At 41.6% G+C, this 26748-nt stretch overlaps 3 protein-coding genes across 19 annotated transcripts in view; 1 reads left to right on the plus strand and 2 right to left on the minus strand.

Moving 5' to 3' along the window:
- The window catches only part of FRYL (FRY like transcription coactivator), a 170080-nt gene extending 151355 nt beyond the window's left edge, over nt 1-18725 (plus strand). For 14 of the 17 annotated variants that reach the window (XM_010401705.4, XM_039551620.1, XM_039551619.1 and 11 more), the window contains 8 exons: nt 937-1144; nt 3021-3170; nt 5502-5600; nt 10204-10272; nt 13565-13582; nt 14550-14660; nt 16005-16201; nt 16648-18725. In XM_010401705.4, the coding sequence (XP_010400007.2) occupies nt 937-1144; nt 3021-3170; nt 5502-5600; nt 10204-10272; nt 13565-13582; nt 14550-14660; nt 16005-16201; nt 16648-16906 (1111 nt within the window). In that variant the 3' untranslated portion in view covers nt 16907-18725. The remainder of the gene's footprint in view (nt 1-936; nt 1145-3020; nt 3171-5501; nt 5601-10203; nt 10273-13564; nt 13583-14549; nt 14661-16004; nt 16202-16647) is intronic. The other 3 variants (XM_019287071.3, XM_039551621.1, XM_010401702.4) reach the window with 1 other exon arrangement.
- Nucleotides 18726-21983: 3258 nt separating this feature from the next.
- Nucleotides 21984-23329, minus strand: ZAR1 (zygote arrest 1). Its single transcript, XM_039551624.1, has 4 exons — nt 22529-23329; nt 22362-22454; nt 22213-22287; nt 21984-22133 (listed from the first exon to the last, which is right to left on the minus strand). The coding sequence occupies exons 1-4, from the start codon at nt 23327-23329 to the stop codon at nt 21990-21992; spliced, it is 1113 nt and encodes a 370-aa protein (XP_039407558.1). The 3' UTR covers nt 21984-21989.
- A 228-nt stretch (nt 23330-23557) lies between these two features.
- On the minus strand, nt 23558-26416 carry SLC10A4 (solute carrier family 10 member 4). The gene is made up of 3 exons (XM_039551623.1): nt 25821-26416; nt 25189-25399; nt 23558-24523 (listed from the first exon to the last, which is right to left on the minus strand). Exons 1-3 carry the CDS (start codon nt 26225-26227, stop codon nt 24008-24010), a joined length of 1134 nt encoding a protein of 377 aa, XP_039407557.1. The 5' UTR covers nt 26228-26416; the 3' UTR covers nt 23558-24007.
- Between the last annotated feature and the right edge of the window lie 332 nt (nt 26417-26748).

The raw sequence follows: 26748 nt of genomic DNA on the forward strand, positions 1-26748 counted from the left end.
CTTAGCTTTTGAGCTTGGTGCAAAATACAAATGTATCTAAAACTAGCACCCACACTTCTTGTTTAAGACATGTTTGTTCTTGTTTAAGATGTACTTAGTGCTGCTGTGGATGAGGCAGTTGTCGTAGAGAAAAACTATGTGTTTTAAAAAATTATTTTAATAAACTATCTGTGTACTTGGGACCCTCCTACACATATTTGTGCTGCCTACATACAGGTATACAAGAAGTTTCAAAATGTATCATCCTTTGTAATACAGAAAATTTTAAGTTAATCATTATGTTAATGATATGAAGTAGTAGCATTGATAAATTTATAGTTTGATATTTTTATTGGATGTTTGGTGCCTAATGGAAAATATGATAGCAGAATGCTCTGTGAACAAAGGCCTGTTAAACTGATTGCCCATAAAAATGAAAGTGTTTCAATCTATCTCCATTTGCTTATGTTATTTAAGACAGTTATAAAGCAGTTTTACATTGCTAAATGAGCTCTTGTGCTTCCCTTAAGGAAGGCTAAAACTTCTTACAGATATTGGGGGACCATCTGTCCAGATCAATAAAAATTTGAAGAACTGGATGTTAATTCAGTTATTGGGGGCAAGAAAAAAATGCCTGTTTCTTAGTGGTGTACATATATATAGTGCTGTATGTACCCATATATAGCCTCCAGATAGCTCTTTGTCTGTTGTTGTATGTAGAACTGACATGTGTTAGTAAATTTTGGAGAGTATAAGCAATTTTAATATATTGCAGTAGCAAAAGCTTTTGATAGTTTACTCTCCTCTTGGCTCATAGTTACCTTAGTTGATCCATTATTTATTTTACAAAAGGCTATTCTGAATCCAAAATTCTTATTTTTTCCTTCTTACAAAAATGAAGTGTTTTTTCCCAAAAGGTTTGCTGAGGAGGTAATTTCTGTTATTTACTATTTGCAGCCAAGATGAAGAAGAACAGGATGGTTTCTCAGAAGCGCAAACTTCCCCTCCTCCTTCACCATTTCTTTCTGCCATATTGGCAGCTTTCCAGCCAGTGGCGTACGATGATGAAGAGCAAGCCTGGCGCTGCCACGTCAATCAAATGCTGTCAGATACAGATGGATCTTGTGCTGTCTATACATTTCATGTCTTCTCAAGATTGTTTCAGGTCAGTGAATTCTCAGTGTATGATTGCTCATCTGAAATCCCTTCCTCCTACTTCTAAAGCTATTCTTCCCCTTGAAACTCCAAAAGCCACAAGATCATGGTAGCAAGAAGCTTTAGAAAGCAAATCAAAAGCAGACCAGAAAAACACATTGCTAAAGAAGTGTAACATTGTCATACACTGTTTTTCCATAGGGTATCTGCTGTATTCATTGCCTAGGAGTGAACCTGCTCAGAAAACAAACAAAAATTGAGAAAAGCTCAAAAAAAACCAGTTCAGTGTTTCTTGCAAGCTCTTAGTTCAGGTTGTGTCCCTTCTTTTATTTTCTGAACATCACCCAGGTTCTGTGATGATTACAGAATTAATGTCTTTCTCCTGCTTTTTTTGTGGGAGTCGTTATTATGGGATCGCAGCATGACAAACATTAATGAATTTATCTTGCACCTGTCTTGTGAGAAAAGGGTTTCTTTCTGCAGAAAAGTAATTGAAACACCATGAGATCCACTGGAGCTGGATGTTTCAAATGCCTCTCTTTAAGTATATTTACCTCACAGATTTGATACCCAACACAAAATGCCTATGGCTTAATTTTTCTGGCTCTCTCCTCCCTCTATGTAGGGGATGAGTTTTTTATATTTTAAAAGTAATGCTTCTTTGCAAAGTCCTAAGGGGTAGAAGAAGTATAATTAATCCATTTTATGTACAGGCAATGTGCCAAATGAGCTAAGAGAATATTCAGGACAAGACCTTATGACTCCAGCCCTTTCTTCTATATCTAGTATTAATTTTGTCCCATGTGTATGGGCAGTAACTTAGATGTGAAGAATTCATACTCTTACCTTTCCCATGGAATTACTTGTTTGCACATCTATACCCGTTTTCCATTTTATATTGAACTAAGTATTTTGCCACAGTGCCATGAAATTCCTGTTACAGATTGTAGATTTTTGTCTTTTTGCTTCATCTAGACATCAGGAATTTGGTTTTTCTGTATTATACCAAAGCTTAGCTGCAGTTGGTTTTTACTTATTCATTCATTTCCTGAAAGTGGTAAAATGAGAGCTCATATTCTCTTGTGTTCATTAAAGAGGGAGCTAGGAAGAAAGATAAAACTTGTCTTAACAGCTGTAAAGTTGGATACTCTGCACAGTAGCAATCCAGTGTTCAAGCAAGGGCAAAAAATGCTCCTGAGGAGTTGTTACTGGGTACAGAGGAGGGTTAAAATGATCAAATGATACTCAGGAGGCGTTGTTTGACTCCTTGTTTGACTGGACTTTTCCATTTTGCCTTCTGGCTCCTTCTTCCTGTGTTTAACTTTGCAGCTCTCTGTATAATCTTTATATAGTTTTATTCTACATGTAACTTCCAGGATTAATGAAACAGTCCATAGCAGAGTGCAGTGTTACGTTAGGCTAAGCTGACAGTCTGCATAATCAAACATGATAAACTCAGGACTGATTTTTGAAGACGGTAGAAACCCTGCGGTGGCAGTTTTGGACACAGATTGTGCTATGCAGGTCACATACTGACTCATAAAAGTCTATAATTTTCTGCAACACAAACACTTGAAAATAAATTGAACTATCTGTACTTCATAAAGACAAATAGTCATCCACCTATACTGAGGATAGAGGCCTAGATGTGATAGGAGTAATTGTCTTTATAGATACTGGCTGGTTTTATTGATTTATTGCATTTTCCAGAGCTAATTTTACATAAATATTCAGAGAAAATTACATACTAGTTTGTCATTTAATGAAAAAATATAATGCAATGGAACTTCGTCATGACGGAAATTTGCTCTGAAATTCTTGCCTAAAAAGCCAAAAGAATAGTAAAACACGTTGTAAGATAAATGTTTTTCTGATTTGATTTCTAGACCATTCAAAGAAAGTTTGTATCTATAACAAATGATTCAGTCAGCTTTCTTGGCGAAAGCCTACAGCGCATTGGAACAAAATTTAGAAGTTCCCTGGAAGTGATGATGTTATGTTCAGAATGTCCCACGGTCTTTGTGGATGCAGAAACGGTAAGAATCTCAAACTTGCACGTTGGAATCTGTCTGCTTAAACATTTCATGTAACATACAAAATGATGTTTTAATATGTGGAAAAAAAAGAAACTCTTTGAAATCAGAAGGGAATTAAAATCTTAAGTGGCCACTATGTATCATAAACACTGGAAACCACAAGTGAGAAATGCATTTTCTCAAAAAACAGACTCCAGCTGTAACAGTGAACAGTAAGGAAACTCACTGATAGTACATATCACTTTAATTCCCTTACTACTCTTCACCTTCCCTGCTTGTTCATATTTATTCTATGTTCTCTGTGCAGGTAAGAAAAAGGGAGACTACTTATCTAGCAGCAACTTTGCCTTTTTATATTACATTGTTTTATGTATATATTCAGTGATGCATGAGAAGAACATTGTTGCTACAGATATACAACGAGAAGACTTTGAATTGTTTGTTGTCATGCAAGTTGAAATCCTGGTTACAATAAATATTAATGCAAGAAGTCAGCTCAATGTTCAGCAGCAGTCAAAAAAACCCCTGTGCTAGAATTATTAAGAAAGGAAACAGCAAAACAGGAAACATCCCTGAATTAATGTACGTATTCCCAGTATACCTACGTCCTGAATTTTGGGGGCAGTTTTGGTCCCCTGCTCTCAGAGCAAAGGTAGTAGCACTGGAAAAGATTAAAGAACAATCACAAGGATGATGAAATATGTACCATGGCTTCCATGTAAAATATGAGTATATGGGCTAGGATTTTTAGCCCTTTAGAAGATAAATCTGTCCACAGATGTCTTATCATGGATAAGTGATAGAAATTATTTTATTTTTGTCTTAATTGATGTTGAGGGTGATCAAATTTAGCTAGCAGTTACTTACAAAACATACAGAACCAAGGTCCTTCATGTGATACGTAATCGAACTCTGAAATGCTGTCACTTTTTATGGTGTCCATGTTTTCAAAAAGCCACTAACGACATCCATGGAAGAAATAGCCCTGGACAGGTCCTTTGAATATGCAGAACAATGTGTTGACAGAGGCTAAGAAAGCTCTCTGGAGCAGGTGGATCACCACAGGTTTGCCCTTTGTTAAACAACTGCCATTAGACATTGTCAGCTGCAGGGCTGGGGTAGATGGATCTTTGGCCTTGACACCCAGTGTGAGACACTTCTCCTGACCTGCTTCTTTTCCCTTGGTACTAAGGAGCAACTCCTTCTTAAGCTTTCACTTAAGAATATGAGGACTAAAAAAGCATGATACAGATAGTGCATTTCAAGGGAATCACCTGTAATGTTTTTTGGTTTTACTTATGCCACTTTAAAAGCAGTAGAAATTTACCAAAGAAATAAATTTCTTTGGGATAAGAAGCCATAAGAAAAGTTGAACTAGTACCTAACTAGAACAGCATGTGTATTTTAAAATAAAAAAGCAAATATACATAAATACAAATATAAAAAGGAATCATAAATATAGCACACAAATACTTATTTGTGTATATGTGTACGTATTAGTGTTGTTACATTGACAAATACTATATAAATAAATCTTTCCTCTCCAAATAATTTAGGTGAAATGAACCTGCTTGTCAGGTTAATTCTCATTGATAAAGTACAGAGCTCTTAATGTGTGCAAGGACAGACCAGCGTGAGGGAGGAAACATGTTAGAGATTTTTATTACAGGAAGTGTCAGGAGAAGGACTAATGAAAAAACCTAAGTGATAATAAAACTGCAGGGAGAAATGGTGGAAGAAAGCTGAGGTAGCAGTCCCTGAGGGAAAAAGAGATTGTGATACCAGAAAAGAGGTAAAAGAGGCAGTCATTAATAGTAGAAGATTCTTCAAATAGACAATGGTTCCTGCTTTGACAAAGTCCTGTTTCTTAGAGACTGCAGAAGCCTTTGCTGGTGGTATAGTTTGTATATTGAGAAGAGCAAGTAACCCTCAGTGGATACTCCTTAGGTTGCTACGGGAGCAATCCAGCAGCAGTACCTTTCCTTCCTTCTACAGGCTGTTCTAGTTACACTAGTGGTGTGTGTATCAAATACTGTTCTTCATTATGAAAGATCTAAAAATTGCTTTGAAATCTCTTTTTCACATGTTAACTAGGTACTACTCTTCTTATTTTGGAATCAAAACTGTTGTTCACTGATTTAAGTGGTACAGTTACATGTGTTAATTCACTTACTCAAAGGTGTCACAAGTGACATGTGCCCAGCTAATTCTAATTTGTTTGTTTTTCCAAATGTGAACGTGGGATTCTGTATTATATAATTTAGATATCAGACTGTGCGGATTATAGTCAGATATTACATGATTACAGAGTTAATTGCTTTTATCTTCCAGCTACTGTCTTGTGGCCTGCTAGAAACATTGAAGTTCAGTGTTCTAGAGCTCCAAGAACACTTGGATACCTATAATGTCAAAAGAGAGGCAGCAGAACAGGTGAGTCTCTTGTATTTCGAAACAAAAATATTAGAACCTGCTCATCAAGAAAATGTTGCAGGTCCTTATCTCTCATCACAGGTATCTAAAGGTAAACTGTGGGAAAACACTTCTAAAATAAAATCCTGTTTCCTTTTTTTACTACTATGCTATGTGTATTATCTGAACCTGAGGGTTTTTTTTTTTACATGTAATTCATTTTTGTTGCACATATTTTGGAAACTGATTTTTAATATATAACACTGCACAAATCCACTAACAGTGGGAAAAGCACATTCCTAATTTAAAAGTCCTCTTTTAAAAATACTCAAATATTTCTAACATTAAGATCAATAAATAATGGATTTTTTAAATTTATGTTCTGCTTATTTTATTAGACTAGAGATTCACCTTCAGATTAAGACATTTACAGATAACTATCTATATGGGAATTAAGTGCATTAACACCCTTATTCAAGAATCAGGTCAATACAATAAAAGGAATCAAGAAAGCAATGCATTTATCCTAATACAGATACTGGCTTGTTTAACTGAATAATTCTTTAGACTTCTTTTTGGTGACTGAATCTTCACCAACAGCAATGGGGGTTATACAGCTGTGTCACACAGAGTCAAATTCAGGGCTCATCTTACAGCTGGATCTCATTGAGGCTGATATTTATGTGTTGTTGAATAATGCAGTTTACTTTCCAAGGTATATGTTAGTGGTTATATCCTTTTTCTGAAGAAATGCAGTTTAGAAGTTGAAAATTTCTGTAGCAAGGGTTTGTATATTTGGTTTTGTGAACCTGTGTGTGAAGTTCAGAAAGTAAGATACTAACTTCAGTAAACTGAAACAGGTAAGATTTGTATTTCAAGATCCAAAAGAAGACATGGATCTACAATCAGTTTTGCAAAGAGAGGGAGAGAGAGAATATATGGGGTTTTTGTTCTAGAGAGATGATGATTTCTAGGAAAATTGAACATGCTGAATTTTACTGATCTCAGCAGCCTGTGAAGCCATGACAATGGCGGTATAGACAAGTGTGAGTGATGCAAAAGAGAACCAGAATTCAAGCCATGATGCCTTGGCAGGGCTGTATTTTGCAGCACAAGTGGCTCCATGTTTCTTAATCATGCTGAGTTTATTAGGAAATTATGGCCTTTGCCTTGCAAAGATTGCTGACAGCTCATCTGTTGAATAGACTAGACATGCACTTTTTTGTGGAAAGGATCTCAAAAGACGTGTGGTTTCCTCTAAGCCAGTGCTGAAGTATGCCACGCAGCACTGTTAATGTAGATAAACTCTTGGTAGGATCCAGGCCAGCATTTCTGCTAAAGAGTTGCTGCACTTGTTTGCCCTGCTCTGTGGTAATAACAATTTATTTGGTCTAATATAACGAGCTGCATTCTGCCATGTAGGCTTAATCAGAAACAAAGTGCTCATCTAATGACTTAAGATTATTTTACTCAATGTAATATTTAATGTCTGGCAATCTCCAATGCATAATGCTATCAGCACTCCTATGAGAGCATAATGTATTTCATTCCTCCTTTTAGAGAGCAGCACTGAGGCACAGAGGGTGATTTGCCCGCTGGTCATACAGGAAGATTTATGACAGGGTAAAAAGGGACTCGTGTGTGTGTGTAATTAGAACAATGACTATCCAAACATGGAGGAATTTTACATCAGCTCCCCATTTAACCTAGTTTATCACAGCAGTAACCAATGGTATTGTTTTGTTGATTTGTGAAAATATAACAAGCTAGAATTACATCCCTTTCAGATGGCCACGAATTCACGAAATGTTTTTTTAGCTAATTTTGCACTGCCACGTTTCATATTGACATAAATCCATGCTGGATATTAAGAACTTCTTTGTGTTTTATTTTACTAGGTAAACAAATAAAAATATCAGTTTGATGGCCTCTGTCATTATATCATAGTGAAGGAGTTGTTTTTTCTGTCATAAGGGAGTCCAGTAACATGTTTCTGTGGTCAGCCTGTCTTCTGCCACAGATTTGTGAGCGACTGGAGCAGGACAAAGGTTCACAGGGTTAAAGGAATTGTTCTGAAGCAACTGAGAGCATTTTGTCGGGGTTTTATTTTTATTTAATCATTTATGAATAAAAAGAAGCAGTACTAATAAGCAAGAAACATTTAGCTTTGACCAGTCATCTCTGACTCTTGATAGCATGTCATTTAGACAATTTACTGCGTTAAGTGGTTATTGAGCATGTTAATTTAGAAGTAGTGACTATCTCAGATAATTTACTTTTCTAAAACTTCTTTAGAAGTATTTCTTTAGCTGTTTACCCTCTTTTTCTATGGTGTATTGTATATTAAATGTAAACTAAGAATCTTCTAAGCTACTTCTTAGATATGTTTTGTTCTTTTCTTACTCTGTCCTCTTGAACAGAGTATAGGGAATGATTGAACAAGACTTCCTCAAGTAAAATCTGAATTTCTGTTGTTGCATACAGTTCTGCTATGTATCCTATTAAATCTGAAAGTATTAAGGCAAAATACTTAATCAGCTTAATGCAGACCCTTGCTTTTTTCATAGAAACACGCAGAAAAATTATCAAATTAACTGGTTGGGCTGTTGTATAATAAAGTCAATAAAAATTAACAGATATTTAAATAAATGTAATTTGCATGTTAATCTGGTGTCCTCTAGAATTAACCACTAGAAAAATCTGTATGTTCATTTCTATAATGAAAAACGGTTGTTTAAACTTTATCCTAATAGATGATGTTTGTCACTCTCAGTGCTGTGTGGTATACAAGCATTCACCTGAATCAGATTGACAAAGTGAAGGCTTGGGCTGCAGTTGCTTGAAACTCTTGCCTATGCACCAAGATAAGACAGAAAGGTACCTATAGTATAGGGAGTTTACCATGTCTGTTAAGGGTTTAATCTGGCAAACCAACCTGTGCTATGACCAAGACCAGCCCCAGATTTCCCTGTGTTATGCTCCTATGTAGGAGATAGATGGAGAAAACAGGAATTGATAAAGAGCAAACACATAAAGAAGGTTATTCTATCACACTATTCAAAAAAAAAAAAAAATTAGATCTTTCTACCATGCTGAACATATATTCTGTAAAAATTCTTAGCAAATTAATTTTGTCACCTTTTTGGAGCTATTGTTCTATTTTCTTGCAAGGAGACTGCTTGGACTTCATCTGTGTATTAGGGACAAAGACACTGAATCAGATAAATGTAATAGAAAATACAAGCTTATAGACACAGCATTCTAGGCACACCCTTTATTCACACTGGTTCTAAGATTTACAAAAAGATCTTAAAAGGGCAGCGTGTGAAAATAAATACTAGCTGCCCAATTGCTGATCTGTTTGTTCCAGTGCAAACCTATTCCATCATTCCTGATGGATGCTGTCTGATAAAAAGAAAAATGAGATTTGCTCTGGATGTTGGTATCCATGTCACTAATTGAAACTGACACTGCAATGTTCAGAGAATTCCATTTCTCCTCTTGATGAGCACACAGGCCTAGTTAATTCACTAAGTAACCTTTATTAAATTGAGCAGATGGGAAATCACATTTTTCTTTTTCTTGCATCAGACAGAGGTTAGAAAAAGGTCACCAAGATTCCCTCTGAGATTCAAAATACCAAACACATGCAGTAGGCTAAATTATTCTTCCTTGGATGTATAGAGCCTATTCTTCATTTCAGAAGATATTATGCACTTTCTCTCAACACGATGCATTCCCATTTCAGTAATACCCATGCTTGCAGTTGTTTGTACTGTACAGAAAAATATGCTGGGCCCTGTGTCAATGGGATGATCAGGTTGTATTGTCCAAAAAGAACATACTTGATTCTGTAAATGCTTTGTAGTAACACAGATACTCGTGTGAATGCCAGTACCCATGGAGGTTATTTTTTGAGAAATTTGCATGGTTGGTTTAAGGGTAGAGAAAGAGACTGCCCACTGAAATTAATAAACTTGTTGTCTGCTATAGGAACTGGAGTTAAGTACAGCCCTGAGTGGGACCTGCAGGTTTGCATTGTGTAGTGCAAGAATACTTCATCTCCTTGGCTTGTATGAATGGGAGGTGATGCTAAACTCCTGCTGGAGAATTTTGGTTTTTTTGTTCCATTCTGTAAACCTGCATTTACATCTACTTACACAGGAGAACTCTATTTCCTTCTGTTTCTAAAGTAGTCCCAAGAAATGTAACAGGCTTATTCTCTAATGTGAATTAGTAGTATATTTTAAAGGCTGATAAATCACGTTGGTGTAAACCTTGTGCCGGAAGTAAAGAGAGGGATGTTTCTGCTTCCACCCTCTCACACATTTTCCTGTAACAGTATCAATTCAATCATGGGTTAGTATTTATGCTGAAGTGTACTGTCTCCGTCTTGGGTAATGAAGGCTACAGGAAAATTACAACACAAGGGACACAATAAAGGCTACAAAGTGATTTATCAGAGTGGATACTGCAAACAACATTGGTAAACAACTGATTTCATATCACAATTTCTTATGTTACCCGAGATTGTACAAGACAAAGTGTCTTAAGCAGTTTTAGCACAGTCTTCAGTTTGCTCTGTTTCAGAAGATTTTTAATCTTGTTTATATTTATTTTGCAGTGGCTAGAAGACTGCAAAAGGACATTTGGTACTGATGATGGTATTCATGGGACTAACACAGATGCCCAGGTAGGTGTATGTCATTTATGAGTCTCAGGATATGAGATTAAAAATCATCTTTATGACACAAAAATTCTAATACTTGTAGAGAGATTAAAAATGTATGAAAAGCTTTTCATTTCAGTTATCATCCTATCTTTTGGAAACTCAGAGTCTCATGAAGTGGTAATAAGAATGGGTCTTCTTAATAAAAGCTGGCAATCTGTCTTGGGTTCTAGACTTAATAACATTGAGTAGATAAGCAGACTAGATACCATCTGTGTACCAGCAAGTCAGCTTTTCTGCTGCTGTTTCTAGAAGAAAAAAAGATTAATATTCTGGTTATATGCTCAGATACATTGTCTACTCAAAAACTTCTGTTGAATTTAATATAGTTAGTACTATAGAACTACGTAAGACCTTTCTGGAGCCAATTTGGGTGAGAAGGAGCAGGGAGTAAAGTAGCAGTATAGCAGAAAGCTCATAAAACACTTCTGTCAAAATATTATCTAACAATAGGTTAAGTAACCATTAATATTAGTTGAATATTTTGTATGTATTTGCATGGCATCATCCATGTTTAATACTACTAATTGCTATAGTAAGTGATAGCTTTTCCCCAAATGGACTAGGACTGGGGTTTTTTTAAAACAGAATAGATACATAATACTGATACGGTAAAAAAAGAAAATCCAAAACCCGACATTAGCAGGTACCAGGAATCTGCCATCTGAAGCACAGTGGTAAGGACAGTGAAAGATGTAAGAGAGTACTGCAGGTGGCAGATGAACTTACCTTTTCACAGTGACAGTTTGACAAAAACCTCAAATCCAAGCTGAGAAAGGAGGAATTTTATTTCTTTTATTCAATTGAACTATTCATTGATGCACTTGGTCATGTTTCTGCTGCTGAAGATGTAGTCTTCAGGAACAGAAATGTCTGCTGTATCTTTGGACTATTTCTTCTTTTATACAGTTTTCTTTTGCTGTTCTTCATATATATATATACATACATGTTTGGGGTTTTTTAATTCAATCACAAAATGTGCCTCAGTTTCTAGAGCAGTGAGCATCTGATAATATACTGTTAATTTTTATACTGCACTGAAGTTGCACATTAAAAAAAAAAATTGTGGATAATCTTAGCTAATATAAAACCAGCAAAATAATGTGCTACCATTTGGAAGGACTTTTGTCTTGCCTATGAACACATACTTTAGTGTATTTTACACTAAGTATACATGTTTGTATACTGACTGGTATGTCTTTAGAAATAGATATAACAACAATTACTATTACAATACAGTACATGCTGTATATATTAATAAAAAAATTTATGTATTTCAGTTCATACTTACAATTTGGTTTACATACACCAAGAAACTGTTCTAACATTTAGCTGTTAGAACAGAACCATTCTTGTCATGAACGTGTTACTGTTCCTACTGTATAGCTGGGGGAACTAAGAAATGGAAGACAAGCAACATGCAGGCTTTCAAATAGCTTGTACAGAGAGAATCCATGATTCCCCAGCAAGGCAGTTTGGCCTATCTTCTCTGTTTCTGCAAGGCTTGAAGATAGCCTCTGAAAAGGAGTTTGTGACCAATCACACTGATGATTATTTGTGGGGACCTGTTTTGATTTTGGTTTTTAATCCTAGCCTGTGAGGGAGGTGTGCTGGTAATTCTTCAAAAGTCCTTGTAAATGGAATGTGGGGCTGCTAAGTCTAAGCAGTCAACCAGTTAATGCTAAAAATGTGTGTTATCTTGCTCAGGAAAACAGATATTTTTCATTCACTAACACAAATAAGATTTTCTTACTAATTTTTAGCACTGTGGTCCATACAGCTAAGAAAGAGCAAGATTAATTCTGTTCTGGCTTGTGCTTTGCCAGCAGACTTGCAAGTAAATCCAATTATTCAGTTCTGGCTATTAGCACAAGCAAGCCTGAAAGAATGCATCTGGATTCTGGCTAGACTGTTTCTACAGGACAGGCAGGTAGAAATATCAGATTATTTCTCAAGTAAGCATGTATGTGAAAGACACTGAAGCAGTACAAAGCCATTTTTAAAAGAAAACCTCTCTTGAATTTTTAAAAGGTAGCTATCAAGGTGTGATTTGGGGGAAAGAGATTAATTATGGCTTACAGTAATAATGAGACTTGGCTTTAAGACCACTACTACTTAATGACTAAAATTATTAAATAGTCAACCCTGCCATTTCTCAAAATCTGATTCTCTCTGCTTCATTGAAGTGAGTCATTGAATGCATGTTAACTTCTGCAGTTCAAGATCTTATGTCTTCAGTGTTCTGTGGATCAGAAGTTTTCACTTACAAATAATTGTGCTGTGTATATAATAGCACAGAGTGCAGAACAAAAACATGCAGTGCAACAAAAACATGCAGTGTTTATAACCTGTGAAGCACACAGTATGTAGCTTACCATAACATCGTGTACAGCTATGTGCTTAGAAAAGCTCAGCTGCTTCTGTCTGTTGGGAGTCAGACATCTTCATATGTTTTGCTCTCAGGCACATGGTGTGATTCCAATGGGGTTGTTCTGTGCAGGGCCAGGAGTTGGGCTTAAGTGATCCTTGTAGAACCCTTCCAACTCAGGATATTCTATGATTCTGTGATCTGGTTTGCTATGACCACTGTACGTGCCTAAGTGCCATCAATACGCTTAGTGCTGTACAAAGCACAGGAGTGGTGAAGTTCATGTTCCTAGTCTGACAAATATATTTTCTGGCTATTTCTCTCCCTATTCCTCTTCCCCAAACATTTTTTTTTAAATGGCTTGTAAAAACCAAGTGCAATTACATTACAGAAATCTCTCAGAGGTATTGAGAATTGAGTTTAGCAAACCCAAGAATTTCTAAACTGATTCAGAATCCAAATTAACCTTGCATCTCCAATTTTAAAACGCAATATTTTTGCTTAAATTGTTGTCATACAGAACAAGTAAGAAGCATTGTACAGATGTTCAGACCTAAGTGTCCTTGATTTTGATTACCTTAAATTTGTGCACCCTTCAGACTACACAAGGTATAAAGACCAGACAGGGTTGTAAGAGTGTTACTGATGCTGTGGGACAACAAAGCCAATGTTGTCTATCTTTAGTTATAGCAGCAAGTAATTTTACACCAAATTCAGCCTGTTAATTTTTTTTTTTTACATTCAGGATATATTTGGAGCATGTTACTTGTATTTCTTCCTCCATTTTACCTGGGACATCTTTTACCCTAATTAAGATTATTTCCTACACTAATTCTTGCTCTTTTTTCTTTCTTTGTATTTTTGTGACCTGCTCATCTTCTTGCTTAGCAAATGGAAATTCTAGCAGTAAGTGACAGTTCTTGATTTATCAAATACTTAACCAAGCCAGTCACCAAACTAGTCTCCATCTGTCTTGTCCATTTGTGAAATAATGATGTCTTGTCCTAGACTATTACAGAAATGCTGTGTGCTTCAGTTTTGCATCATCTAACCCATTAGACTGTTGGTCCTTTGTAGATAATAGGATCCTGTAGTTAGTAGAATGTTATAAAGATTATTCCATTAGCACTAGCTTTTATGTCTGTATGTGAAGCAGTATTAACACTGTCTGCACTTCTGACCAGTGTTTTAGAGGCATAAAAATGGAAGCAAGACAGTGTGTAAGTTAATACTGCTATTTCATTTGCTTAAGAATATATAATGTGTTATTTTCTAAAGAAGAATAAGGGCTACCTTTTATAAAGAAAACATTTTTCTTGCCTCCAGGAATGGAATTATTTTCCTCCTACTCTGTCAGGCAGTGTAAGCTAAGGGCCAGGTTATATACTGTGCTTACAATATAAATATTAATGTTTATGAAAGATCCTATACTTATGGACCACAACTGCTTCTTTTGGATATTAGATCTTGAATTTAAAACAGTAAAATATCAACAATAAAAGTAAGTGATCTATGAAACTCTTACCTTGTTTTTGAGACATGAAATCTTTAAATGTTCCAGACATTTCAAAATGCCTTTTGAATCACTTCACATCCCACTCCACCCCCCTTCTTGGAAATGTAACTTATTAAAAAGTGAACTTTAAATCTATGTAAGATGCTACTTGTAAATCTAGAACTGAATGAAGCTTTCACCTGCTTTTCATTAGCTTACTGTATGTTAGCTTCTGAATATTTTTGGCATTTTCTTTAGTAACCAAATTAACTACTTTTAATTTTGCACACTCTGTACTGAAGAAGTTGTGATTTATTGTCTCTTGTACTGGAAGAGGTTTGCAGTTCCTGAATATAATAGTGTTGTTTATATTTGTAGGAGTTGGAGTTGTGTCGGAGGCTATACAAGTTGCATTTCCAGTTGCTGCTTCTCTTCCAAGCCTATTGCAAACTCATCAGTCAAGTAAAAACAATCAAGAAAGAAGCAGAGGTAATGAAAACCATGCCACTCAGCTAGTAATTGTTGACATTTTAAAAGCAGACAATTTAAAATACATTTTGATAATGCTTTCATCAGTGGGATATCTTTTTAGAAACTCGACGAGGGTTCCAGCTGTTTTATAGCCAATTAATAAAATATTTAAGTAGAGCTTACAAGAATTCCCTGAGATGTTCAATTACCTGTGTTGATTTTTGTACAGCTTGAAAGCTCTTTAAAAAAAGACAAGAATGTAGGGAGTCCAGTGATGAGGATTTTAAATATTTCAGTAGCACTCCTGGTGCATTCTAATCAAGCTACAATCAAGGCACATCAACTCCACTCAACGGAGCTCTGTGGTGAAAGCCCCTTTCCATCGACCTGGTGTTTCCTATAACAAACATCATCGCTTGCTACCAACTGATTCATTTAACTGTCATTTCAGCCACCATTCAATTACTCTGCAACCTTAGTCCCCATCCTAAACAGTTAGTGCATTCTAGACCTCTTATGCCTGATTTTTAGTTGTAGTAACTTCAGAAGTAAAACGTGTCTTTCAGTGTGCACATGTAGTACATACATGCTGTTAATCGAGTTGCGTGCATTATGATATTAATAATGTCTTCTGTAAGTTCTCCCCTGGGTCTGGAATGCAATAAACGGGGGTAGCAGAAAAAAAAAACTAGGTCTTGCTTGATATAGAAGGGAGGAACATGAAACACCTTAGTGAAAGTCTTTGGTTTATGAGTAGCTTCAGAAAAAAACTGAGCATGTTCCTCACTTGTATTTCCAGATTTTTGTAGAGGCTGCAAATAAGTTTGTGTTTGAAGAATGTTGTGGAAGGTTGGCATCACATCAGTCCCACTTCTTGCCTAAGTTACTCAGATGCAGAATCATGTTCTGCCTTGTGTTTTACTCAGGCCTTGCAGCTAAAGCCAAAGATAATATTATATACACTGGCTGTGCTACTGTGCTGGGTTACCAGTCTTCCATATATTTTCCTTCGTATTTAAGATGTCTTTATAATGGCACCATTGCTGTCATACTTTTCTGAAATGTTTAATTCTTTTTGTCAGTTCGTTATTGAGTAATGTGGGGAGAAAATAAATTTACTTTTTGAATTACATTTTAAAGGAACTAAGATGGAAACTTCATCGGGGAAAGCCCAAATACTTGACATGCATGCTTGGGCCATTAAATTAACTGTATACTTAAGCAACTGCAGAAAATATTTGGGTGTTCTTTTTCTATTTCTCATTATTGCATTGAGGAGGAAAAATAAAAATCTGATCTTCTGAAAATTAATTTGGCTGAAAACATATTTAAACTAGAAAAGATAACTTATACCTGTTTTAGGTAATAAACATGTCTGAAGAACTTGCTCTTTTGGAGAGCTGCCTGAAAGAGGCCGAGGCGGTGTCTGACAGTGGTATCGAAGAAATTGAAATTGCAGAGGCTTCCCAAGCTAGCACAGAAACAGCTATTCACTCTCTCATTGAATCCCTGAGAAACAAGGAGTTTGTGTCAGCTGTGGCACAGGTCAAGGCTTTCAGGTAAGTTTTTAAGGATTGCTTTTAAATCTTGAGTTTCTTAATAGACCTTCTAAAATTAAAAACAGAGATAGGCACTATTCCTTTTTTCTTCAGTTCTTGCTGGATGTCCTTGTAGAAAAGGACAAATGCTGTTGCTTCATTACAGCTTGTCTTTTTCTTAAAATAATTTAAAAAAATAAAAATCTGTTTTAGTAGTACTTGTTCTTTAGAATTTACCTCTGAGAAATGATACTGTTACGTACCTGGACTATGGAAGAAACATTTCTCTATGTCTTTTGTTCAAATATCTGCTTAAAGAACAAAAATACTTAAACTTTTGATTTTTAAATCGAAATTGCATGTTATTTTCTCTTGCATTTTCCTGTCTTCTGTTCAAATGTCTGTTTAAAGAACATTTGAACATTTAAATTTTTTTTAATGTTTAAATCCAAACGGTGTGTTTACAGATCTATTTGGCCCCACGACATCTTTGGCAGTTCTGAAGATGACCCAGTTCAGACATTGCTGCACATCTATTTCCGTCATCAGACACTTGGCCAAACGGGCAGCTTTGCAGTAGTAGGCTCCAACCAAGATATGTCTGAAGCCAGCTCAAAACTGATGGAACTTAATCTAGAAATTCGAGAGTCTCTCCGTATGGTGCAATCCTGTCAGCTTCTAGGGAAGATCAAACCAGGAATAAATCTTGTCACCACTGGATTCTGAATAACTGTCATTTAGAAAAGAACTGATGATGAAGACACTTCAGACTATTATTGAGCACCTTTCACAAAAAAAAAAACAAAAACAAACCTCCAGCAATCTTGACAACCAACACACTTTTATCACAGCAAGAAACTCTTCATCAGAAGTAAAACCCTGAAAATTGAAGTGAACATCCTACTTGACTGCTCTTTCTACACAGCAGCCTGTGTGGCAGTAGTATTTTTTTATTAAATTTATGTATAAAAACTACATGAAAGGAAAAGGGCTTAAATGTAATGCATACCATATGCATTATTTTCTGTTGTAACAGAACTATAAATGATGTTTGCAGTAACAGCCTCTACAGGTTGAATCAGTATCGCAGGTGGGATGAGGCTAAAATCAAGGCTCATTTATTTTGGCTGAAGACCTGCAAGGCTTCCTGGCTTTCCAGCAGTAGTAGATAAAATCATCAACACCTAATGAGACACTTAGCAACGTCATGAAGAATGTGCAGTCAAACATGAGTAGAATGACAAATGACTGCAAAAAACATTGACTTCTCGGTGTTTTATTTGCTTTTGTTGTCTGTAATAAGGAAATGATGTGTGTAAGTTAGAATGTATGGCTATGTGACAGTTGTTTTTTGAAGGTGTGGATGATTGTTAAATAAGGTCCCAGAGCATGCTTAAAAGAGCTGCAAGATTATTTTTGAAGAAATTTTATTTTATTAGATCTAATCCTCATAGTGTGTAAATGTTAGGACATTTAATAATATTTTAAACTGGGATTTCCCAGTGATTCTAAAAGAAATAATATATCTGTTAACTTTATTGGAATGCTGCTCAGTTCTCTGACCAGTGCTTATGTTACAAATATTGATAACAACTAACCAAAAAGTAGCTGCCTGCAGAGACTTTAAAAATGTATATTAAAGATATATGCTGCCCATCAGCAATTCTCATTAGAAGTTAACTTATTTTATTCTGTATATATTCTAGAAACTGTATAGTGCAAAACCAGTATTTTTCTTGTAAATTTGTGCAATGCACTGTTAAAACAGTAGGTGTATAAAGCTATGAGGAGAAGGGGCGTTCCCTGGTAGTCACATGCAGTACTTGCAGTCTGAGTAGCCTGCAGGGTTTGAAGAGTTTGAATGCACATATATGCATCTTCATGACTCAACTGAAGCCTAAGGAATTGGGACTATATAGAGAAAAAAACAAACAAACAACCAAAAATAAACCCTGACTACTAAAACATGCAAACAGGCAATATACTCATAGTTCAGTGTCAAACTGGATTCTGTTGAAACCTATAGCATTTTGTAGGAAAAAAAAAAAGCAGAAGAAAAAAAAAACAGAAAAAAAGAATGTAGTCCCACAATTCCTGTGATTTGAAAGGAACACCCAGTATTTTTATATACATCTCTTACCCACTGTGATTTTTTTTAATGGGCTCTAATTCCAGAGTTTAGAATGTAGAATTGAAATTCTTAGCTCTGCCTTTTTGGGGGAATTAGGCTCCACTAGAAATGTAATTATGCTGAAATGCATTAATTGAAGGCACTGTGCACACTGTTGGACTGCTGACAGTAGTTATGTTATCCTAACAAGTTCTGTAACTGGTCAAGGCACATCCATATTCACTGTATTTTTTTTCCCTGTCCCTGATAAAATTGAATTATTTTGATGGTTTTGTGGTACTGTAGATGGTGTTCTTAATTATTTAACTAGTATTTACCGGGGATAAGTAGTTTTATTTAGGGGTGCATTACACTTTTATTTACATCATCTTTTACCAGCTTTTTTTGTAAAAATAAAAGACATTGTATCTGTCATTTTGTGTATTTTTACAAGCTAGAGTTTAAATACTTTAGCTATACAGATTAAACACTGACAGCAGAGGCCTGGGTGCCCTGAAGTAATTTTTTTCCTCTTATGTCCTGTCATTGCAGCAGCATTTTTCCTAGGCATCTTCTGAAGCTGCTGATGGATTTATCATGAAACTCAAACCTGAATTCATATATGTAATTCCTTATGTTATACATCTCCTTTCATTTATAATGGCTAGTGGAACCTGCCCTATGGAACAGAACCATGTTAGGGTGTCTTTTGGTATTGCTTTAATTTCATGAAGCTTTTCAAAAAGTATTCCTCAACTACTGCATGAGCTGTTACCCTGCATTACCTGGTGCCAGGTCTGTGCCAAATCTGAAGCTATGGTAAAGCTGTCTAGAAATAAGCAAAACATCAGACACCTCATGTAAGATGCAGAAAATACAGCACTGACTGAGCTAACGTGTGCAACAGAATCCCTTAATGAAAAAGCTGTACAGGGCAAGTTCAGGATAGCTTTGAAGAACTGGCAGTATGAAGGCTGTTCCTTTCCACTTGGCATTATCACATAGGCCAGGAGTAGCTTTCCTTCTTCCTACTGAGTCTAGGAATCAGTGCCCACAGTCAGTGTGTGCTGCCATGGACATGACATGGCAGTAAAGCTGAAAAGGAACTAGAAAGTACAGAATTGTACTTTGGCAGCAGCAGTAAAAGCATTAACATATTGATGTAAGAGGGATGACACATAGAATTACTCTGGAACTGCAGAATGCTACAGGATTAAGGAAGGCTTGTTTAATATGGCTGCCCACTGCATTGTACTCCTCCAGCCACAGAGCCTTGTAGTAGCTGATGAAAGCAGGGGTGGCTCCTTGCTGCTGCCTACCACTTGGAGCCTTCATCAGCTCTTTGCTTGATCAGTTGCTGCTGAAGCACAACATCCAGTTCACATCAGCTAGGCCTGTTCTACATCTTACCAAGCAGGACCAACTGCTGCTTTGACTGTAGTTCATGGAGATGACAGCCCTTAAGTTGTACTAAATATCACTTTGGGTTAGTTCTGATAATCACATAAGAGTCACCATATTCACAGAAGTAATCCTCAAAGCAATATTTTGTGAGGATTCTTGTATAAATCAGAAGCATTCAACTGCTCATATTGCCATGACTTCAATACTGACATGGCACAGGGCTTCAGTTCTCTGACTCATTACCAAGGTGCACAGACTCATCGCAGTTTCTCACCACACACATCGGGAACAGACTACAGCCATTAGAATGGGAAGGCACACAGGAAAACATTGAAGAACATCCTTGGAGGGGAATAAGCTCAGAAATAAAGACATCCCAGATCAGAGCTACAACTGCCAACTGAGGCAGTGTGGCCAGGTGGCTGCAGAGAGGGCCCCAGGTGCATTCCTGAAGCTGGAAGCTTGCCACTGCTCATCACAGTGACTACAGGTGAGTACAAGGCACATGAATCTACAAGAGAACACTGCCCAGCTGCAGGGGTGCTTTTCAAATTGAACAGGGCAAGGATGGAACTTGCTGTGAAAGTCTGAGTGAGCTGGTAAAACAAGGGATATTTCCTTTTACTGTTGATACATGGAAAAACACTTCAGGTAGAAGCATGAAATAGAACCATGCTCTGCTCTGGAGGCAGGAGGTCTGCTTGTTCCCAGAATGCCTCACACTGCTATAATAATGAGTGCAGTACAAATAAATAAAATTACTTAGCAATAAATTGACACTGAGGCATTAAGCCTACTGCAGTAGGTTCAAGGGGCATATTGAAATAAGGCAGGAATTTACAGCAAGATTAGTTAAGCATATAGGATTAACACTCACTGCCCCTCAAACCAGGCATGTTGATAAAAAGGATATTGTTTGTCTAGATTGCCACACAGTTTCTACTTAGGGATACAAGAGTACCTGGCACTAAAACTGTTCTACAGCATGAGCTAAGACTGGTTCTCCCTTTAGCCTTTAATAGACTGGTCCCTCAAGTAAGCTGGGTACAGGTGTAGGTAAAGTGTGTTACAGCCAATATAAAAATCCCTCTTTTCAAAGAAAAGCTACCTCAAGAGTTCTGCAAAAGGCTTAGTGCATTATTATGCTCAATTTCAAAATTAACTGTGTCAGTAGCATTCTCAGAAAATTATGTTTTCCTCTATGTTTACCCAGCTCCACAGCTAAAAGGTAGACTGGGGTGGTGGTGTAGGTTTTACTAGCTTGTGAATCTGCTCAGATGGTGATGCTGTGCTTAGTCCGAGTCAGCTTGTAACGCTTTGCTGAAGCATGGTGTTCTGATAGAGGACACCACTACTGAGAGTATCGTGTGCAAGTAACCAGTGCTGGTTCTGCCTTTACTACCAAACACTAGAAGTATAATTCCTAACTGCAAAACCAACCCAGAAAAGTGTGGAGTTCAGTCCTTCCCTGATGGCAGGCATCTAAACTATAACTAGATCAAACTCTTCAAGTATAACCCACTAAGTGCACAGCTCTTGCACTTCATCTGCAGGTTGAAGAGGAAGCCAAGCAGATGCAGTATTGTACCTTGCTCCTCTGAAGTGTCCCTTCTCTCCATAACCTTGTGCAAGTAAGATGAGAACACATTTACCAAGAGACCATCACCATAACATCAGTGGCTCCCTCAGCATTTTGTGAGAACCATCCCTGAAAAGCTTTCTTTGGCTTTTGTCTACAGACAAGAGCACCAACTTAGCTAAATGCAGATCAGCTGTACCAGTAGAAGTGATTCCATACTTACACAGCATGTCTCAATCATTTTCTAGTGATGACAAACAGGTGCAGGATACTTGGTACATCGAATAGAGGTATGCAAAGTGAATCCTGTTAGGTATTTTGTTCATGAACGATGGTCTACTACCTACTGCAGATGTCAATTTGATGTTAACTTCAAGTGTTTGATTAGTTCAAGAGCAGGAGCAGTAACAGAAACCCCTTCCACCCAAGAGTCTACAAGGTCCTGAGTCAGTTGCTTCCAAGGCCATCACTGATTTACAATACATCTCTAGGCTTGTCATCTATGCAATTTACAGAATTTACAATATGCACCCTTAGAGCTGGGCACAAACCCACCTGATCATTCCAGTGTGCTTTGCAATACTTTTATTTTCATACTTTCCTAGCTACATCCCACCAAGTACCTTCAACAATACCAACAAAAACAACAAAAACATCTGCTCTACTTGCAGTTTTCTAGAAGAGCCCTAAACAAAAAACAAAAAACCCTATCCCATTCAGATGATGTATTTGAAACTGAATGTGCTATCGCAGGAGAGGCGTTTCCCTTTGCATCTCCCACAGAGGTCCTGGCGGTGGGGCCTCTTGGGATCCACGTGGCGCATCTTCACAGGGCAGGTGCACCGCGTCTGCTTGCAGCTCTGAGGGAGAAAGCGGCGGTCGGCGGGGGCGGCCGAGCCCGGGAGTGGCCGGGCTGGGGGCAGGGCAGGGGTCCCTTACCTGGCAGGTGATGTCCTCCACGCGGTACGGGTTGTAGGACTTCTGGCAGGTCCGGCAGAACTGACGGAAATAGACCTGGGGGGAAGGCCGGGGTCAGCAGAGGGGCGGCGGCGAGAAGCCCGCGCCGGGGCGATCCGAGCCGGCCCTACCTTGTTGGTGCCCTGGACGCACCACACATAGGCGCTCTCCCAGCGGATGTTGCAAGCCTTGCAGTGGTAGTACCCATACTTCTGCTCCAGGAACTGCCGGAGACAACGTTATTCGACGGTGGGGGCGCCAGCCGGCCCCGCTCTGCTCCCCTGCGGCCAACACTCACCTGGAAGCGCAGGCGGGTCTTGCCCGCCGACGACTGCCGCTTCTGGGGTGAGGCCGGCGGCTCTGCCGGCTGGGCTGCCGGCTCTGCCGGCTCTGCCTCGGCCGCCTCCTCCTGGCTTGCCTCCGCCGCCGGCTCCGGGGGGGCGGCCGAACGCTGCCCGAGTGGCTCGGCCGAGCGCTGCCCCAGCGGCTCGGCGCCATCCTCGGGGGGCTTCTCCCAGCTCGCCCTCACGGCAGCCGCCTCCGCCTCCCGCTGTTCCCGCAGCGCGGCCGGCTCCTCCTCGACGGCCGCCGCCTTGTCCTGCTGCTGCGGCCGCCGCTCCAGCTCCAGGCTCGGCTCCTCCAGGAAGGTGGTGAGTCTGCGGGACGCCACGGGCGAGTAGACGGCGATGGTGCGGGGGAAGCGCACGGCGCGGGTGCTGGTGGTGGCGGGGCTGCCCAGCTCCTGCTCCCGCTCCGCCTCACGGGGCCGCGGCGCGGCGGGGCCGGGGCGGCGGCGCAGCAGCGTGCGGGGCCCGAGCGAGCATTGCACCGAGGCGTCCTGCCGCGGGTTCACCTGGACGCCCACCTCCTTGGTGTTGGCCTTGCGGAGCCGCGGCGTCAGGTTGGGGTTGACCTGGGAGAGGATGGCCTTCAGCTGCGCCCGCTGGTAGTTGTCGAAGTACTCGGCGGCCGCCTCCCCGTAGCCCGAGAAGTAGCTGCTGCCCCGCGGCCGCCAGCCGCCCGCCGCCCCTCCTTTGCCCTTAGGTGGCGGGTAGCGGTAGGAGTAGGGGTGGTAGGCGGGGTAGAGATAGCTCGCCATCTCCTTCTCAGCCATCGCACCGGACCCAGGGCAACTCCCGGGAGGCGGCCTTAAATACCCCCGGGGAGGGGCTGGGTTTCCCTCGCCCCCTACGGGCGACGGCCTTGCCGCCCTTTCCCATCCCCACCTGGTGCGGGGCCATCCCCCACCCTCCTCACAGCTCCCCAGCTGAACCAGGCAGTGCGGCTGTTAATTGCCTCCAAGGGACTAAACAGCGGAGAACACGGGTTTGGTTCGGCTTCGCCATGTATTTGTGGTGAGAGCAATGAGAACAATGCTTTTACAGCAGGTGGGAGGCACAGAGATACACGCGCGACGTGGTTTTTTTCTGTCATCCATACTGACGCTGAATTGGCTTTGACTCTGTAGAACACTGTTTCCTTCCTTCTACCCATTCCTGCTGCACTCAGCCAGGCAGCAGTCTCCTTACATGAAGTTTTACAGTTACTGGTCTGTGTTGCAGTGATACTTTTTCTTCTTTTTGTTTTTTTCCCCCACATTTATTTTTGAGGAAGTAGAACTGTCACGGTAATAAACACATATCACCTTGTACAATGGGAGCAGCTGGAGAAACGATGGAGGCCGGGCAGCTCCGCTTGCACAGCAGCGAGCACAGCCCCAGCCTGGTTGCAAGCACAACACACATTCATGTCTTGGGGAGTTACCTCTTTGTCTTGCCTAAAGCGCCGTCTGAGTCGGCTCCATCTGAATGGAGTTGTGCTCCTCTGTGGTCACTGTGCCATATGAAGTATCGGCTACCTCCTCTTCCTTCAGTTTCTTGTACGAAATATCTGTGTCTTCCTCTTCACCAAGTGTATCTTGCTTGTAGCTGTCTCTTCCGTACATCTTGTATGCCAGCACAAACAGTCCCGCTTCTGCTGACTGAAAAAGCGCATAAAGCAAGGGGAACATGTACATGCTCCCTATGAGCTCCGGGGAGAAGGTGAGTTTTAGGATGGCAGTGCAGAGCTGGACGTTTTGGCACCCTGTTTCCAAAGACACTGTTCTCCTGCAGTGTGGGGGCATTTTAAAGACCGTGGCTAAGCCGTATCCCAAGGCGTACCCTGCCAGAGGCATCAGCACTGCAATGGCATAGACAGATGCAGGAATCTGTGCCAGCAGATCTGGGCCCAGCATGGTCCCAGTCAGGATGAACAGGATCACCAGAGTCACCAAGAGGGACCACAGGGAAATCTGGCAACAGATACAGACATTGATAAACAACATAAGGGTTATTATTTTAAAAGGATAAGCACAGTAGGTAGAGGCTTGCTAAGGAGTCTAAACTGCAAAACATGGTTGCACTGCCCTTCCCAGGCTTTCTCCTGGCCTGGGATTTTAGTGGCGTTTGATCATATCCCCGGAAAGGAACGGGCTGAGGTCAGCCTCCATCATTTTGCTTTGGGATGACTTGCTGGGAAACAAGAGTCAGGACTTGTGCCTCACTCTTCCTTTCTCAATTAAGCTAATTTAGTTGCATGTTTTAAGGCAGTGTGGCCATTCTCGCAGGTTGGTTTTGCCTGACCTGGGTGCAGCAAGAGTGGGGAGAAAGCAGGATGTCATGGAATGCCTCTGCTACAGGGTCCAGGATGTCTGCCAGGATGCAGCACTACGCTGCCCTCCTTCCTGTGCGCTGCGATAGGAGGTAACCCGCCCTTTCCCTCGCTTTCTTTGCCCCACCCTTTTATTTCAAGACTGTAAGTCCTTGTGTTCTACCTAAGTAGAATATGCCTGTGTGAGACTAACATCGGTTTGGAGGGACCTGAAAGCTTACTGCCGTCGGCCCCCCGTCCCCGGCGCCGTCCCCGGGCATCCCCCGCAGCGTGGCCGCCCTCTTCCCTTCCGGGCGCCGTGCCTACCTTGACCAGGAGGTCGGCGGCGCGGGGGTGCCGGTAGCGGATGAGCACCCCCAGGCCGATGGGCAGCAGGGTGCTGCCCAGCGTCAGGCTTACCGCCCCCAGGGGCAGCAGCTGCACCACGGCCGTGTTGATCCAGTAGCGGCTGTAGATCCAGAGGCAGAGGGGCATCAGGAAGAGGGCCAGCAACGTGGACGAGGCCGTCATGATAATGCTGCGCCGGGGGAACCAAAGAAATGCCCCATCACTGCCCGTCTGGCCGGGGGCAGCCCCGGGGAGCCCCCACCCCCGCTGGAAGAGGGTTCTGCAGCCGGCCGGGCGCTTCTCACGGCAAGAGCCCGCTCTCTCTCCTCTCTCCTCTCTCCTCTCTACCCTCTCCATCCTCCACCCCTTTCCCTGCCCTGGCCAGGGCACGGGCAGGCAAAGCTTTTTTAGGGAAGGAGGCAGGAGGCGTGTGTCGGGGCTCATGTAACATCCGCCACGGGAGAGGCAGGAGAGCAGTGCTGGCGATTCCCAGCGCGCCGCGCCCGCCCGTCCCGGCTCCACCGGCGGCAGGTGCCCAGCGAACCCTCCCCGCGTCCCGGGGCAGCCGCAGCCCCCGGCCGGCTGGCGGCGAGGGGCAGCGGGGCACCTACCTCAGATTCATATCCCCGTCGACGAGCACCGACATGAGGTTGGAGAGGTTGCCCCCGGGGCAGCAGCCGCACAGCAGTACAGCCACGGCCGCCACCTCGTCCAGAGCGAAGATGAGGGCGAGGAGGAAGGCCAGCAGTGGCATGGCCACGAATTGTCCCAGCAGCGCCAGCAGCAGCCCCACGGGCCGCCGGAGCTGCTGCCCCAGCTGTCCCAACTCCACGGCGCAGCCCAGCCCCAGCATGGTCACGCAGAGCCCCAGCCCCACCAGCACGCTCAGGCCCTGGCTGAGGGAGCGGTCCCCGAAGGTCTCGCCGCCCCCCGCCAGCGACCCGCCGTCGGGGCCACCGCTCCCCGCCGCCGCCGGGGGCTGCGCGGAGCTGGCCGGGGGCTGCGCGGAGCTGGCCATGGGCTGCGCGGCCCCGGGGAGCCGCCGGCTCCCCGCCAAGCCCCGGAGGAGAGCGCGGGCGGCGGGGCAGCCGTCAGTGCGGGACGCCGGGAGGGCTCGCCCCGGCGGCCGGCGGAGCCCGCATCCCTCCCCGGCTCCGCTCGGCTCTCCGGGCGCTGCTGACGCGCAGCGGCCGCGGTCCCTGACCGCCTGTCTGCTGCGGGCGCCGCCCTCGCGTCCCCGGACCCACGCGGGGCCACCCCCGGCGTGGGCGGTGTCTCGCTGCCGCCTCGACGGCGGTCATCGCCGGCCGCCAGCGCCGCCCGGCCCCGGCGGAGGGAAGCGCAGGCGGCGGCTCGCGGCCGCATCCCCCTCTCCGGTGCGACCCCCGGCAGCCCGCCTCTGGAGCCGGCAGGGACCGACCTTTCCAGCGGAGGACCTGAGGTATCACAGGATTTACTTTGGCGTCGGCATTAAAAAAGGTCAATTAGCGTCGCAGTGTCACCCGGTGTGGGTGGGCAGCACTAGATCCCTCTGCTGAG

This window comes from Corvus cornix, chromosome 4 (assembly GCF_000738735.6).
Source record: "Corvus cornix cornix isolate S_Up_H32 chromosome 4, ASM73873v5, whole genome shotgun sequence".
Lineage (NCBI taxonomy): Eukaryota > Metazoa > Chordata > Aves > Passeriformes > Corvidae > Corvus > Corvus cornix.